Source organism: Lontra canadensis, unplaced genomic scaffold, assembly GCF_010015895.1.
Source record: "Lontra canadensis isolate GAN:19392208 unplaced genomic scaffold, GSC_riverotter_1.0 scaffold225, whole genome shotgun sequence".
NCBI lineage: Eukaryota > Metazoa > Chordata > Mammalia > Carnivora > Mustelidae > Lontra > Lontra canadensis.
Genome location: NW_022631219.1, coordinates 421,946 through 437,263, shown reverse-complemented (window position 1 = coordinate 437,263; position 15,318 = coordinate 421,946). Strand labels below are relative to the sequence as shown.

Below are 15,318 nucleotides of genomic sequence, written 5' to 3'. Positions count from 1 at the left end.
CCCCCCCCCCCCCCGCTGAACTTGCTCTTAAAGAGATGAGACCAGGAGGCTGTCCTGAGAGAGCTGGGGTGAGGCACCCCAAGAGGTGCCAGGAACAGGCTGTGGAGAAATGGTGTAGTCCTGTCGCCAGCCAGGCTTTCAGTGGTGGAACAGCAGAGCTCAAAGCATGGAGGGCTGCGGCTGTGTTGATTTTTATCGCAGCCCCACCACACTGTAGTTGGGACATCCGAGCAGATTGTTCTGAATCTCAGTGTTCCCTTCTCTAAAACAAGAATGGTTTTCAAAAGATTGATTTGAAGAATTTTAAAAGAGATCTTGCACAGTGCCTGGCACGGAGTAAGCACTTAATAAACACACGTGGGCACTTAGTAGTGATAAAAACACGTGGGATTTGCCCAGCTATTAATCAACAGGTCCTGGGACTTACTCCTTCAGGTAGCACAGTGAATATAATGTCTTTGGCATATTGGGGGACAAATATCTTAGCTGACTGTGCAATAAATATAAATTTACAGAGTCAGTGGGAACATATTTTGGGAGCCTAGGAGAGCAGCCTGAACCAAAAAAGGGAGGGGGGCAGAATCCCTAGTGAGACCTCTCAGCAACTACTCTTCTGTGAGCCTGCCTCCATCACTGGGAGCCAAGTTGGACTGCCTTCAGCAGTTGGTTGTATGGGAGTGCTGATCCTTTGGCCTTTGCTGCTCCCGTGAAGTCGAAGGCCAAGATAGATTTTAGTCTCCTGAATCAAGATTCTCTTGTTGGCTCCTGGCCTGTGAAATTGGGAAAGATGTGTTCTTGGGGGTGTGAGCGAATGAAGAAGGGGTGGCATCTCCGGGCCCTGGGAAGAGGGGGAGAAATTGGGGATACTGGATAGTGAGTAGTGTTTGTACTCTGATTTTGTTCCTGGGCCAGAAGCAGCTTATCTGAGAAAAACCTATGTCTTTTCCCGTTACTGAGCAAGTGAAGGCAAAGAATAGTGACAAGGTTCCCCTCCCAACAATGGAAAGATTTGTGGGGTATCAACACTTACTGAGCACTTCTCGGGCTCTTTGTAGCCAGAGGCTTACAACAGCTGTATCCTGTGTAACGCTCAGCAGCTCTGGGAGGTGGAATTGGGAGCTAACACTGAACAACCAGTGTTGAGGGCTTGACTAGTATATATCATTTGATCCTTCCAGTCTAATACGAAGTCTGTATTTTCCCCACATACACAGAAGGGAAGCTCAGAGAAGCTTTAGCTGCTTCTAGATGGTTGAGCTAGGATTTAAAGCCACGTCTAAACATCCCCAAATGCCTTCCTTGATAAGCCTTTTGATTCCTGGCTCCCTGGAGAAAGGACTTTTCTTTCCTAATCTACCAAAGTATTTTTTTGAGTCTACCTCTTGGTTTCTACCAAAGAACCAGAGCCTTTGGTAGCTTGTTCTGTTTGACAGAGCTGTAGGGTCAACGGCTTCCCTGAAAGGCAGAAAACTAGAAATTTGTTTGCAAGACAGGCTTTAGGAGAAAAGAGGGAAGGCAGGGCTTGCCTGATTGCTTCTATGTCCACAGCCCTGGCCCATGCCCCTTTTAGGCTGTATCATGACTTAGAAGCGCGACTATCATATTCCACAGTACATACTTGGTGGCTCCTGTAGCTTGGTACTGCTGTGCTCGCTCGCGCTCTCTCAGCCCTTCCTCCCCACGTCCTCTACTGGCCCATCCTTTGCTGGAGGGTCTAGCCCTTTCCTTTACACATGCTTTTCATGCAGGGTCTCATTTACTTTTTCATTCAGTTGACCCCTTTGGGCAGAGACCTCCCTTGCTGGTCTCTCATTTCCATTGCTGGAGGATGGCTTGACCTTAATGTTCTACCTCAGACTCCAAATAACCAAAACTGAACACTGGTCCCTCCAAAGCTGTTCTGATTCTCTTCACCCAGTGATGCCCATGGTCTTCCCAATCCAGGCTAGGGAGTTTGGGAGTCCTTTATTCCTTAGCCGAGTCCTTTTGATTCCAGCTCTGCAGCGGCCCTTAGAATCCACCCTCCTCCCCCCTTAGAACCCTTATTGTCTTTAACCCCCATAATGAGAGCCAACCTACCAGCTGAGGTCTCTCCATCTAACCTCTACTGATTATTTTAAAGATTTGTCACCACCCTCTGTCTTTGCGGCTTCTGTCTGCAGGACCCGTAAATATCTGTGAGGAAATGACTATTCTGCATGGGGGCTTTTTGCTCGCCGAGCAGCTGTTCCACCCCAAAGCACTGACAGAAATGACAAAGTCTGACTGGGAACGCGTTGGGCAGCCCATTGTGGAGGCCCTAAGGGAGATCTCCTCTGCCACAGCTTGCTCCCAGCCCTTTGCCTGGAAGAAGAAAGCTCTGATCATCATCTGGGCCAAGGTTCTTCAGCCCTACCCCGTCACCCCTTCAGACACTGACACTCGGTGGCAGGAAGATGTGTTCTTCTCAGTAGGCAACATGATCCCCACCATCAATCACACGGTCCTTTTTGAGCTGCTCAAGTCTCTGGAAGCTTCTGGACTCTTTATCCAGCTCCTGATGGCCCTGCCCACCGCTGTCTGCCGTGCAGAACTCGAGCACTTTTTGGAGCACATGTCCGTTGACACGTCTTCAAAGGACGTGGCCTTTTTCCTCAGCGTCTGGTGGGAAATGATGAAGCACAAAGGCAATCAGCAGGACCCCCTGCTCTCCCAGTTTAGAACAATGGCCCGTAAGTATTTGTCATCCTCAGATGAGTTCTCCCACCCTCCAAAGAGGTTTAAGTCGGACCCAGATGTGTGTCCCACCATGCCCCTGTTGGCCATGCTGCTCACTGGGCTGAAGCAAATCCAGAGTCGAATCCTCTGCCCAGGGATGAAGTGCTGTGCGTTAGCCAACTTGGCAGACATGCTGACCGTGTTTGCACTGATGGAGGACGACCCCCAGGAAGTGTCTGCAACCGTGTATCTGGACAAACTGGCCACGGTGATCTCCGTGTGGAATTCGGACACCCAGAACCCATATCACCAGCAGGCACTGGCTGAGAAGGTAAAGGAGGCAGAACGGGACATCAGCCTGACCTCTCTGGCCAAGCTTCCAAGCGAGACAATCTTCATCGGGTTTGAGTTCATGTGCAGCCTGCTGCGGGAGTGGGGGGAGGAGCTGCAGGCCATGCTCAATGGCAGCCAGGGGACGAATTATGACAGCTTCCGGCTGTGTGACAGCCTGACTTCCTTCAGCCAGAACTTGAAGCTCTACCTGGATTCTACCAGCTTGTCCAAGGAGGAGAGGCAGGTGGTCTCGGAGCTGGCAGAGTGCGTTGCAGACTTCCTGAGGAAAACAGCCAAGGTGCTGAAGAACAAGGGCTTTGAGAAGGACATCATTGCCTCCATTGCCATGGCCATTATCGAGCAGAAGATGGACCGGCATATGGAAATGTGCTACATTTTTGCTTCTGAGAAGAAGTGGGCCTTTTCAGATGAGTGGCTAGCCTGCCTGCTTAATAACCGGGCCCTCTTCCGAGAGCCAGACCTGGTGTTAAAGCTGCTGGAAACGGTGATAGAAGTGACCGCAGCAGACAGAGCCATCCCTGAATCTAAGATCAAACAAGTGATCAGCTTGATTCTGGAATGCTATGCAGACCTCTCGCTGCCAGATAAAAATAAAGTCCTCTCAGGCACCCTGCTCTCCTGGGGGCGGAAGGGTCTCTCTGAAAAGCTGTTGGCTTACTTGGATGGGTTTCAGGAGGACGTCAATACAACTTTCAACCAGCTCACACAGAGCGCCTCTGAACAGGGCTTAGCTAAAGCCGTGGCCTCTGTGGCCCGCCTGGTCATCCTGCACCCAGAGGTCACCGTGAAGAAAATGTGCAGCATGGCCGTGGTCAGTCTCGGCACCCATAAGTTCCTGGCCCAGATTCTCACTGCCTTCCCCGCTCTCCGGTTTCTGGAAGAGCAGGGTCCAAATCCATCCACCAGCTTTGTGGTGTCTTGCCTCAAAGAAACCGTCTGGACAAAGTTCTCCACACCCAAGGAAGAAAAGCAATTTTTAGAGCTCCTGGGCTGCCTGATGAATCCTGTGAAGCCCCAGGGAATCCCGGTTGCCGCTCTTCTTGAGCCAGATGAGGTGCTGAAGGAGTTTGTCCTGCCCTTCTTGCTGCTTGACGTCAAAGAGGTGGACCTCAGCTTGAAGATCTTCATCCAGACTCTTGAAGCCAATGCGTGTTTGGAGGAATACTGGCTCCACACCTGCTCTCCGTTCCCCCTCCTCTTCAGCTTGTGCCAGCTCTTAGATGGCTTCAGCAAATACTGGCAGCTCCCCAGGGAGAAACGGTGCCTCTCTTTGGATGGGAAGGACCTGGTGATCCATATCCTGGATGTCCTCTGTGAGATTATATTGGCCAACACTGAGACCTTCTCCCCAGACACCTGGATCAAGTCCCTGTCTTGGCTCCACCGGAAGCTGGAGCAGCTCGACTGGACTGTGCGCCTGAGAATGAAGAACCTCTTCGAGGGCCACTTCAAGTGTGAGGTGCCCACCACGCTCTTTGAGATCTGTAAGCTTTCTGAGGACGAGTGGACCTCCCAAGCCCACCCTGGTTATGGCCCGGGCACAGGGCTGCTCGCGTGGATGGAGTGCTGCTCCATCTCCAGCAGCATCTCCGAGCAGATGCTGTCCCTCCTGGTGGTGGACGTGGGCAACCCCGAGGAGGTCAGATTGTTCAGCAAGGGCTTCCTGGTGGTCCTGGTACAAGTCCTGCCTTGGTGCAGTCCCCAAGAGTGGCAGCACCTGTACCAGCTGACCAGGAGACTGCTGGAGAAGCAACTCCTGCATGTCCCGTACAGCCTGGAGTACATTCAGTTCGTTCCTCTGCTCAACCTGAAGCCCTTCGCCCAGGAGCTCCAGTTCTCCGTGCTCTTCCTGAGAGCCTTCCAGTTTCTCTGCAGCCAGAGCTGTCGTAACTGGCTTCCCATGGAAGGCTGGAGCCATGTAGTCAAGCTTCTCTGTAACAGTCTGACCCACCTCCTGGACTCTGTTCGGATGATTCAGTCGGTTGGCCCTTGGGCTCAAGAACAGGACCTGACCCAGGAGACCCTGTTCTTTTATACCCAGGTATTCTGTCACGTTCTGCATATCATGGCCATGCTCCACCAAGAGGTGTGCGAACCGCTCTATGTTCTGGCCCTGGAGATCCTCACCTGCTACGAAACCCTGAGCAAGGCCAACCCTTCTGGTAGCTCCTTGCTCCAGAAGGTAAATGAGCAGCGCTTCTTGAAGTCCATCGCTGAGAACATTAGCCCTGAGGAGCGGCGTCAGACCCTGCTGCAGAAGATCAGCAACTTCTGACCCTCGTACACCAGAGAACAGCTGGGCCCTGGCTTGGTGGGGTCTCTAGGGGTTCGAGCTGAGAAACGCAAGCCTTTCAGTTACATGAAGTTGTATGCAAGCTAAAAACATATACGGCAATAACTGTAAAGAAAATAGTTTCTTAGGTGTTTGTAACATACAAATTATAAAATTCTCGTTTGAGTTTCATTGTGTCTCTTTTGAGTTATTCTAATCAATAGTCTAGACTCAAATGTGCTGTGTGGTCGGGCTCAGCTAGAGTCTTAAATATCAAGGCCAGCTGGGAGGAACGTATTCATAACTGGACTTACCTAACATCCTAGAATTCAGCAAAGAAGGCCAAAGGTGAAACTACCCAAGTGGAAAAATGACAAGGTATATGTTCTTTTCCACTGAAAGCCTCTTCAAGAGTCCCTTCGTGGTGTCTTAGCAAGGGCAGCAAGGGAAAAAAACTCTTCTGCCACCAGTTGGCCATGTGGTTTGTGAACCCAAAAGGCCTGCCCCACGGTAAAAAGAACACTGGACCAAGAAGAGTTGTCAGGGAGTAGACTAATAACCCACACTCAAGAAAGCGGGTGTGTTCTGAATGGAGGACTTCTGCATGGAGTTTGAGCTCCATTTAGTGGATGCGGGAGGGGCTATTTTGTAAAAGTCTGGTAAACACCAGAGATGGGTTTAAAGGCTGGGTATAATTATCTTATGCCTGGGGGAGGCTGTCATGGTTTTCAAGATGGAGTGGCAGCAGGCAGTGGTGTACACGGGCTTAAATTTGGGACCTTAATGTGTCCAATGTCTACCACAGAACTAGGAGAACTGTTTGCAGGGGTGTTTGAGAGGCAAGGAGGGAAAAAGGATATGCCCCATCGCTTTCATATGCTTATCCCTCCCTCACAATAAAGCATTATTCTGGCTCCCTCCCAGCTCCTTACTGGGATTCACATAGGAAGGGGAGATCATGCCAAGAGCTGCCTGACCACTGGCCTTGAACTCTAGGACCTGATGAGGTACTCCTGGGACCCCAGGAACATGGTAGAGGAAGGTATGAGCTAGGCCCTCCTGAATGCTGAAGGTGTGACCACACCCCACCACACCCCCACTTCTGCCAGTTGCGTGGTAGATGTGAACACAGACCAGAAGCCAGAGCTCACAGCAGGGATTCCAGTCAGGTCACAGGATGGGTGTGAAGAGAAGTCGATACTGATGTATTTCACAAATGAGAAGAAGCTGGGAAATATTAGTGCACTTTAATCACCACAGGGGTGATTAAGACAGACTGACAGTAAACAAAACCGGTAAAAAAAAAAATTACAGCATTTGACATTTTTTAAATGGCACCCATTAAAGACAGAATTTGAGACACTGTTACATACTCAGTACTTTGCAAGTTCATGGACAACAGTGAGTTAAAAGGCACTTTAAAACTTCTAGATTTTTACTACCACAAAAACAAAACTTCATGGTAGCAGTTTCTAAAAACCCATCCTAGTGGATAAGGAACAATTAGTGTTGGCACCAGAGGATCCTGTCTGCAAATGGTAGATGTGTCAGTCCACAGGGCATGTTTTGGCCAGGGCGCTCTTGCACTCTTGTTCCCCAGCCTTCTGCGGCAAGGTGGCAGTACGCTTCTTTGGGAACAGGCTTTGTAACAGAAGCTCTGGCTTAGCAGGAGGCAGCCTGGAGGATACCTCTCATGGTTTAGGATACAGAAGCCTGTTTCCACATCCTATAAAAAGGACAATGTCAAAGTGTGGGGTTACCTGGGAAAGAGCTTGCTAGGCACCACGTCCCTTTACCCCTGCAGTTTTAACAACAGCATCCTGCGTGTGTGGACGTGATGAAAGCTGGGATTGAGGGGACATAAGAAAGGAATAGGATTTGTGACGGGACAACAAGTTCACAAGTTTGACATAAGTCTTCCCTCATCAGCCTGCAGTGGCGCGGACCCATCAGCCTCCCGACCCACTCAAGTGTTCCCTTCCCTGCTTCTTGCTCCCCTTCCAGGGAGACTTCTGAATGGAAGTCAGTGAACATGGGAATTCAACATTGGCACGTGGATGACAGGATGAGTTACCTAGTAAACAGTAGAAAAGTACCTACCCACAATGATTTTCCCAGGCCAACATCACAAGAACGTATTTCAAGAACCGAGTTCGTCACTTGCTACTGCTGGCCCAGTGAGTATAGATGCTGCCCTGAGTGGTAGGAAAGGTGGGTAGCCGCCAATATTCAGGCCAGGCAGGTGCCCGGACACTTAGCACCCTGGTCTACCTGTCTCCACACCCCATGCTTCTACCTCCCAGAACCCTTGAGGTAAGACCCAAAGAGGGATCCTTGGGCTTTTCATTAAAACCGCCTTGCTGCCAGTGGAGGTCTGACAGGATCCAATCACTGTTACTTAGAAAAAAGTGCTTTGGCCAAAGGGGCAGGTTAGAAGAGGGAGATCAGATGACTATCCTTTAGAAAAACTCAAACCCAGCTGCTCATCAATACCCAAAAGCCTGAGGCCAGCCAGGGCACAGTCTGGTCCGTGGGAATACTGCGTGGAGGTGGCAGTGAGCATGAGGCAGCACCCTCACTGCCTGATCCCCAGGAGCACTTAGCCATCCTTTTTGGCTGGGAGGCTGTCAAAGAGCCGGGTTGCCTTCTTGCACAGCAGAGAGAACCAGTAGATCTGGGGAGCGATGAGGAAGGCATTGGCCACATTGCAGTAGAAGGGGATACGGGATGGCACCTGGAGTAGGCTTAGTCCCTGCTGTTGGCCATAGGACCAGTACATGAAAGGGAAAAGGAGGATCCGACAGGAAAGGAAGGTGGTCAGCGTGAGGATTCCGTTCACTTTGTACAGAAGGGTGTGCTGCTGCTTCAGCTGCAGAAGGAAGGGGAGGAGAGGGCCGTTAGCGCCACGCCATGCCTTCCGTGCCTTCCGGGAGCGACCGGCCCAAGGCCCATGGCACAATAGCCACACGTCTGGTCTTCTGACACGTGTGGCAGAGCTGGCTGAGTGCTGCTCTCTTTCTGTGTGCACACAGGCTCGAAGTTTTTCCTACAGTGATATGAACTTGGCCTAAGCCACCCAGCCGAGAGGCACACAAGAACAGTGGATTTAACAAGAACAACAAAACAAAACAAATCTGTGGCCAGGAAGAAATACCTAAAAAACTACCAAATGTGAATCAAAAGTACAATGTCACCCCCACAGGCTCAGAAAACCAACTGACCTTTGCATCTGTTGAAGGGTGTCCTGTCCCACCATTCCTAGTGCTATGGGATTCCCACACACCCCCAGTCAGCCGGGGGCCAGCTTCCTCCCACCACCACAGCCCCGTCATCCATACGTGCCTGAATCAGGACTCGGCCCAGCGACACAAACGGAGTGCTCAGTTCTGCCATAAAGATGCAGCCGACAAAGAAGTCCCCCAGGTCTCCCCTGAGCCTCTACAGAAGAAAAAGGAAAGAAAGGGAAATAAGAACTAGAGGGTAAGGAACCACCAGAAGGAACATTCTAACGAGGGCTACTGGACAGGGTAACCATGAGACCGTGAAGGGAAAGGGCAATGCTAGAGGAGCGAGTAGAGACCTGGTTGACAGTCTTCAGCTTCCACAGCAGTAGGGCTTGGAGGGTCAAACCCCCTTGGATCCAGAGGCAACTCAGAGGTCAGGGGATTGCATCACACACCAAGCTTTTTCTGAAATCCAATGTCAGCCGGAAGGAACCCTGTAGCCTACTTTTGGGTATCTAACCTAGTCATGCCATTTTTTTTTTTAAGGGTTCTGAATCTCTGATTTATTAGACAGCACAACAATAACAGGGTTAGATTATTTTACAAAAAGAGCTCAAGCTGCTCCGAAACAGCAACTGGGCTTTCTGGGGGTAAAAACAATTCTTCGGACTATCACCCAAGGACACAAAGACTCCTCATCCTACACAAAGTCAGCATGGAAGGGCACACGGACAAGTTTTTTTAAGACAGAAAACAGAGAAATCCACATACTAAATAAGGTGTCCACAATGACTACAACACATCCCTTAGGGGATGAGTATGTATTTGTAGGAAGCAAAACAAAGCTTGCCATAGAGAAACCACTTTCACGAGATGATTAGGTGGACTTGGGTTTTGTTTCTGCATCTGTCACTTAGCGAATGAAGATACCATCTTCGGGCCAGTTTAGTTCAACAAAATATGTGCCAGGCCCTGTGCTAGATGTCAGGGTCCCAGAGCAACCAGGAGAATCTTTGTTATGAATGTAATGTACTCCCACCATTCCTTTTATCTTGTCAGAAAAAAATAGGATAGTGGAGAAGGACCGCTCTGTCACTTACTACCACAATAAGTAAGCTCTTAGAGCCCCAGCTGCTTCATCTCTGGTACAGGGCGGAGAATATCTAATTGTCATTTCTAATACTTCCAATTATTAGTAGAAAGCGATGAGCTTTGCAGTCCAGAAGCTGTCACCTGGTAGGCACTTAGGAATTACTAATTTCCTTTCTGCATTCCCATCTCTCTCACTCAGGGTGGGGGGGAGTGGGGGATGGGCAAATGGACCCAAGGAGAAATTCTAAGGCTATCTGCTTTGAGAGTGGGTTTTTGCGACATCAACATAGCACATACAGTACTCTCTGACAACCTTAGAGCTCATCACCAGTCGACTGAGCTACTCTCATTTTTTTTTTTTAAAAACAATCTGGGGTCACCTGGGTGGCTCAGTGGGTTAAGCCTCTGCCTTCGGCTCAGGTCATGGTCCCAGGGTCCTGGGATCCGGCCCCGCATCGGGCTCTCTGCTCGGCAGGGAGCCTGCTTCCTCCTGTATCTGCCTGCCTCTCTGCCTACTTGTAATCTTGTCAAATAAATAAAATCTTAAAAAAAAAAAATCTGTATGTTGTTTTGTATTGTATTGTATGCTGTTTTTATATTGTATAAACTAAAGACAGGGCCTCTGACAGAGCCAGGGAATCATAGAGGGCTAGGGGACTGCATAAAGGACAGTGCTGGTAGGGAGGATCAGCGACACTGCAGACTGCATTTTTTCCCCCCACAGTATCTGCCGGGGAGGCTTTACCAGGGAAGCAGTGGGCACAGGACAGTGGGTGTGGGAGGAAGGGGAAAGAAAGAGGGACAATCCAGGCTCCTAAGTACTGGTCAAAGACACCCAGTATAAGGAGGAGACGAGGGACGGAGTCGGCTGTAGGCTGTCTGGGAAGGCCATACCTGGGCAACTGGCACAAGGACAAACAGAATGACTGCGTGGTGTGTGATCATGAGGCGGTTTTTACACAGGAAGTTTCGGAAGGTGGCGAGGGAGTGTCCGCGGTTCTGGTCTCTGGTTCGGTACCACTCACAGAGGTACATAGCGTAGGAGTCATAGACCATGTACGGAATCAAGAACCAGACATACTCTCGGGCAAGCCAGTGCCTAAAAGAAAGCGTATGAACAGTCCATGAGATGAGGACAGATGTCAGTTTTGTACCTAACCGGCTATTTTCACTCCAAACGCTTTACAAGGGAGACTCTGAGAGTGATAAATAAGGCAACTGAAGATTTTTCTCTCAGGTACAGGGCCAATTATTAGGTGTCAGAGGCAGAAAGCTGGGACTCACTCAGCACCAGGTGTTTCAGTAACCAGCTGTCGCCATTTCCCTGATTTAGCCCTTTCGAATGCATTTTCTGATAAAAGCTAACTTTGATATAGATATCTCTATAAATGATTCATTAGCCCCACCAAGAAACTTGTTCAGAGGTGTCCCAAAGGCCCAATCCAATATTTCCGGTTTAACTCTACTTAGTTGCTCAATAGTTGGGAGTTTCCTCACATATTTGCTCGCAACCCCACTTTCGGGAGTTTCTGGGAAGCTACCCTGACCGTGGGTAACTGCATGGGTAATTATGTGGGTAATTCTGTGGCTAATCCCAATTCCACTCATTAAGAAAAATACATCTGGAAAGGAGCCCGGAGCTCAAGGACTACTTTACAGCAGTCAGATACGAGCAGAGAAGCTAGGACAAAAGACAGCATTCCCCTTTATTTGCCCAAAGGGGTTGATTCCATATTTACGGAGTCTAAACTGACTGTTTATCACAAGCCCAGAGCAGATTAGAAGGAAATTCTCCAATGTCTACCATTTTGTTCCCAAATGAGAAATAATCATTCTACAGAAAAAGGAGAAAATCAAAACAGAAATCATACACTCTCGCTGAGAAGGATTAACTTCATTCAATTGGCACATTTTCACTGAGCACCCCTGAGTCAGCGAGAAGAAACAGTTTAGTTTCATGGTTTTCAAACTACCTGAACCCCAGAATCACCTGCAGTGCTGGTTAAGGACTCTACTCCCCAGAGCCTCTACCTGCACAGCCTCACGAGCTCAAGTTTGTATTTTTAACTCTGTTTCCGGTGATTTCCTAAGAAGCCAGCCCACTGAACTGCAACACTGGCAATATATTCCAGAGAGGGTGCCATTCAAATTTCTATTCCTGAACTAGTCCACACTTCTCACGGCATGACTGTATCATTAAGAAGCAATGAAACAGGCAAACGAGTACGTAATGGCAAATATACTAGATGTGCATGTGAATTCCTCAGCCAGGTTCCATTTGGACAACAAAGATATGGCAATATTTATTCTACTGCTCATCTACGGCCTCCAGTTGCTTTCTTGAAGCAATTCCAAGCACAATAACTATGAAGAACTACTAAGCTTAGCTGAAATGCAACTGACCCCTCCCCTCCAGAGGTGCCTGGGATTTTGATATTTTGCACAACTGATTCAACGCGATGTGAAATTGTGGCTGATAGGCAGGACTCTCCAAAAACTTATCAACAAGAGGTCTGGATTATAATCTTAACTGTCACCAGCCGGGGACTTAACTTTCTTTGTAGCATCAAGATAATAATTCTTGTTTTTTCCTTCCCTGACAAAGTTCTTGTGTGGATTAAAAAACTAGAAGTGTGAATGTCCTTTTAAGTGTAGAAAGCACTATCCAAATATAAGTGCTTAAACTGCTAAAACTGCACAGGATTTTTAGCCCTTTTGGGGATCTGGACTCCTTTAAGAATCTCCTGAAATCTCTGGTCCCACATTATGCATATAATTTGGGGGGATTTATAAATACATATTCTGTGTGAAGACATAAAATGGAAAAGCATATAATAGGGGCGCCTGGGTGGCTCAGACGGTTAAGCATCTCCCTTCAGCTCAGGTCATGATCTCAGGGTCCTGGGATGGAGTCCCATGTCGGGTTCCCTGCTCTGGGAAGAGTCTACTTCTCCCTCTGCCCTCCCTCTGCCCTCCCTCTGCTTGAGTGCTGAAGCATGTACACTCTCTCTCAAGTAAGTAAAATCTTTTTTAAAAAGGAAGAAAAGGCATACGATAGAAAAATATTTGAGTGTACAGTATACGAAAACCAAAAGGCCTTTTTTTTCCCCCAAGATGATCTAGGTGCCTTTAAAACATGCTTATACATACATGCAAAGCAGAGGGCACAGAGATGTGTCTGTCTCCCATTTTGTGACCAGCGAATCTAAGGCATAAAGATACAGAAAAGGAGGAACCTGAAAACCAAACTCAGGTGTGCCACCATGATCCAGCCACTAAAAACAGAGCTTCTGAGGGGAAGACACAACAGGGGTGCTACAGAACTAACGGTGTGCAAACATCTTCTGAAATATATAGTGGCTGCCCAATGCCTGCCCTCATATCAGTTCAAAAAAATACTGCAAAGTCACATTTGTCACTTTAATCTTTGTAAAAGAGGCTGATTTCAAGCTTAATGTGACAGAGTGGGAACAGTGAGAGAATTCTGCATGATCAGAAAATGCTCAATGAAAATAAAAAATTGAATCCAGCTAAGCAAATGCTGTTAGCCTTTGGTATATGCAGTCAAGATCAACTGACCTATCTTCTCTCGGCATCTATCATTCATTGCCAGTAGCTGATTTTGTTTAAAAGAGGCACAGGAAGGAAAGCACAAAAGTCACAACGGCAGGACTAATCCCAAGATTCAGACACAAAATTTGCAGACCACAGAGAAATGGATACGCCACTCCTGCTCCCATCCCTTTCCACGCTCAACTGGTAAAAACCAGGACACTTTGCAGAATTGACAAGAAAGGGACTAGGAAAGGCTATGAGACTTTCCCTGCACATTTGACTACCACTCTTTAAGGAAGAGAAAGTAAGAGTGGTTCTAGGAAGACAGGTGAAAACAATGGCTTTTTAGAAAAAGCTGGGGTGGGGGCACAACTGCCCAGGTCTAAACACGATACAAAGTAGACCGGTCTTTATGATTTGTTTCACTGGATGCACATTTCCTGACCTGCCTGGGGACTGAGCTGTAATTCAGGTATAGGTCAGTTTCCTGAAAGCCCTAGAAACCTTTTTTCATTGCCTTTAGCAAATCCAGAGGAAACACGGGAGCAGCCCTTGTAAAGAAAGGGTTGGTGGATTTGTCCCTTTCCACTGAGGGTCTCTGCTAACCACCCTTGGCCAAAGAATGCTCCAGAGCAGGGATCTAGTGAAATCATTTAAAAGACCTAAAGGCCAGACCCCCACTCCAAATAATTCTCACACTTAGGTGGCTCGTAAAGAACTTGAATCAGTGGGCCACCTTAAATCAGACTCAGACCCTGTCATTCTCTAGCACGTCTTCAGTTTACTTTCTCTGAAGTGGGCGAGGCTGAAAGAGGTAAAGAGAGAGGAGGGGCTAATTATGGGGCTGGGATTCTCCCATCAGCTACCTAACCGCATGTGCTGATAAAGGACTTGCGCCTGGGAGCCACTCAAACGTGAAAACTTCGAAAAAGTTCAGCGCTGTCATTGGTGCTTCCACCTGGCATTGGATGTTACCTGTCCGTGATCACGTCGCTACAGGAACGGATGATGACGATCCCTGACCCGGTGGCCAACACAGCCTGCACTGAAGAAACCAGCCTAACATGCGGCAGAAAAGAAAAGGGGGGGGGGAGGGTATCCAGTCCAGCGGACAGCATAAAGCCCAGAGCCTTCAACCTGCCTCTCCCCTAGGCTGCCAGGGCGGTGAGGGAGAGCCTCCGGCCGCCGCCGCGCTCCCGACCCCAAAGCAGAAGGCAGACGTGGACCAGCCGCTTCCCTCCCGGTCTTGACCCGCGTGGGCGCCCTCCATCCTCCTCCCTCTCTCCCTCCCCGGGAGGACGCCGGGGTCTTCCGAGAGCTCCGGCCAGCGCCCCGGAGGGGCAAGGCACCAGGGAAGCAGCCCCCTCGCTTCCTGTCGCCCCCCTTTTCCGCCCTCCGCGCGGCGCAGGGGCGGGCGCCGGCGGGTCGGGGCGGCGGGCAGCCCGCGCGCGGCCGGGTGGGGCGGACGGCGCCCGGCCTCGCCCCTACCTGGTGCTGATCATCACGCAGTCGGAGTCGCTCCAGGCGGGCCGCGCGCGCCGCAGCCCCCAGGTGCAGAGTGCGAAGAGCCCCGGGAAGAAGAGCGAGCCCGAGGCCAGCGTCAGCAGCATGGGTGCTCCGGGGGTCGGTCGCCGAGCTCGGCGCCCTCGGCGTGGCTCAGGTCGGCTCTGCGCGACTCCCGGACTGGCGCGGCCCGCCCGGCCCTATTTCTACCCTCCGCCCTCCGCCCCCGCCCCCGCCCCGGCTCCGGCCCCGGCCCCGCCGCGACTCCGGCAGTCGCCGGGCGCTGGCCCCGAGCCCGCAGCGCCACTCTCCGCGTGACCAGGCCGGCAGCCGCGATAGGCGCGGGCCGGCCGGGCGGGGCGGGGTCTCGCCGCCGCCGCCGCCCCTGGGCCGCGAGGCTTCCCCGGGTTCCCCCGGCCCGCCGGAGAGCGGGCGGCGGCGGCGAGCTGCGGCCCCGGAGGTTCAGAAGGCGCCGACGCCGCGCCCCGCACGAGCCTTCCGAGCGGCCGCGGAGGGGCAGAGGCTTCCCGGGCTTCTGTTCCGTCACCGCGGACGCGTCCCCCTCTCGGCGGGACCGACCCGACCGACGGGACGCCCCGCACCTGCCCCCACTGCCCTCCT

At 50.5% G+C, this 15,318-nt stretch overlaps 2 protein-coding genes across 3 annotated transcripts in view; one reads left to right on the top strand and one right to left on the bottom strand.

Moving 5' to 3' along the window:
* Positions 1 to 5,515, top strand: part of GEMIN4 (gem nuclear organelle associated protein 4) — a 6,360-nt gene extending 845 nt beyond the window's left edge. The window contains exon 2 of the mRNA XM_032849366.1: positions 2,163 to 5,515. Within this exon, the coding sequence (XP_032705257.1) occupies positions 2,163 to 5,326 (3,164 nt within the window). The 3' untranslated portion in view covers positions 5,327 to 5,515. The remainder of the gene's footprint in view (positions 1 to 2,162) is intronic.
* A 1,778-nt stretch (positions 5,516 to 7,293) lies between these two features.
* On the bottom strand, positions 7,294 to 14,943 carry TLCD3A (TLC domain containing 3A). 2 transcript variants are annotated; one of them, XM_032849377.1, is made up of 5 exons: positions 14,683 to 14,941; positions 14,170 to 14,253; positions 10,534 to 10,738; positions 8,666 to 8,761; positions 7,294 to 8,192 (listed from the first exon to the last, which is right to left on the bottom strand). In XM_032849377.1, exons 1-5 carry the CDS (start codon positions 14,802 to 14,804, stop codon positions 7,923 to 7,925), a joined length of 777 nt encoding a protein of 258 aa, XP_032705268.1. In that variant the 5' UTR covers positions 14,805 to 14,941; the 3' UTR covers positions 7,294 to 7,922. The 2 variants fall into 2 exon arrangements, with proteins under 2 accessions (XP_032705268.1, XP_032705269.1); XM_032849378.1 differs by lacking the exons at positions 7,294 to 8,192; positions 10,534 to 10,738 and having other exon boundaries at positions 8,704 to 8,761; positions 14,683 to 14,943.
* Between the last annotated feature and the right edge of the window lie 375 nt (positions 14,944 to 15,318).

Bases quoted from the DNA above. Each gene is read 5' to 3' on its own strand.
- TLCD3A (XM_032849377.1), bottom strand. From the start codon at position 14,804: ATGCTGCTGACGCTGGCCTCGGGCTCGCTCTTCTTCCCGGGGCTCTTC. The intron at 14,254-14,682 runs GTAGGGGCGAGG...GCCGCATGTTAG, and splicing joins TGCGTGATGATCAGCACCAG to GCTGGTTTCTTCAGTGCAGG. The intron at 8,193-8,665 runs GCACGTATGGAT...TTCCTTCTGCAG, and splicing joins TGGGCCGAGTCCTGATTCAG to CTGAAGCAGCAGCACACCCT.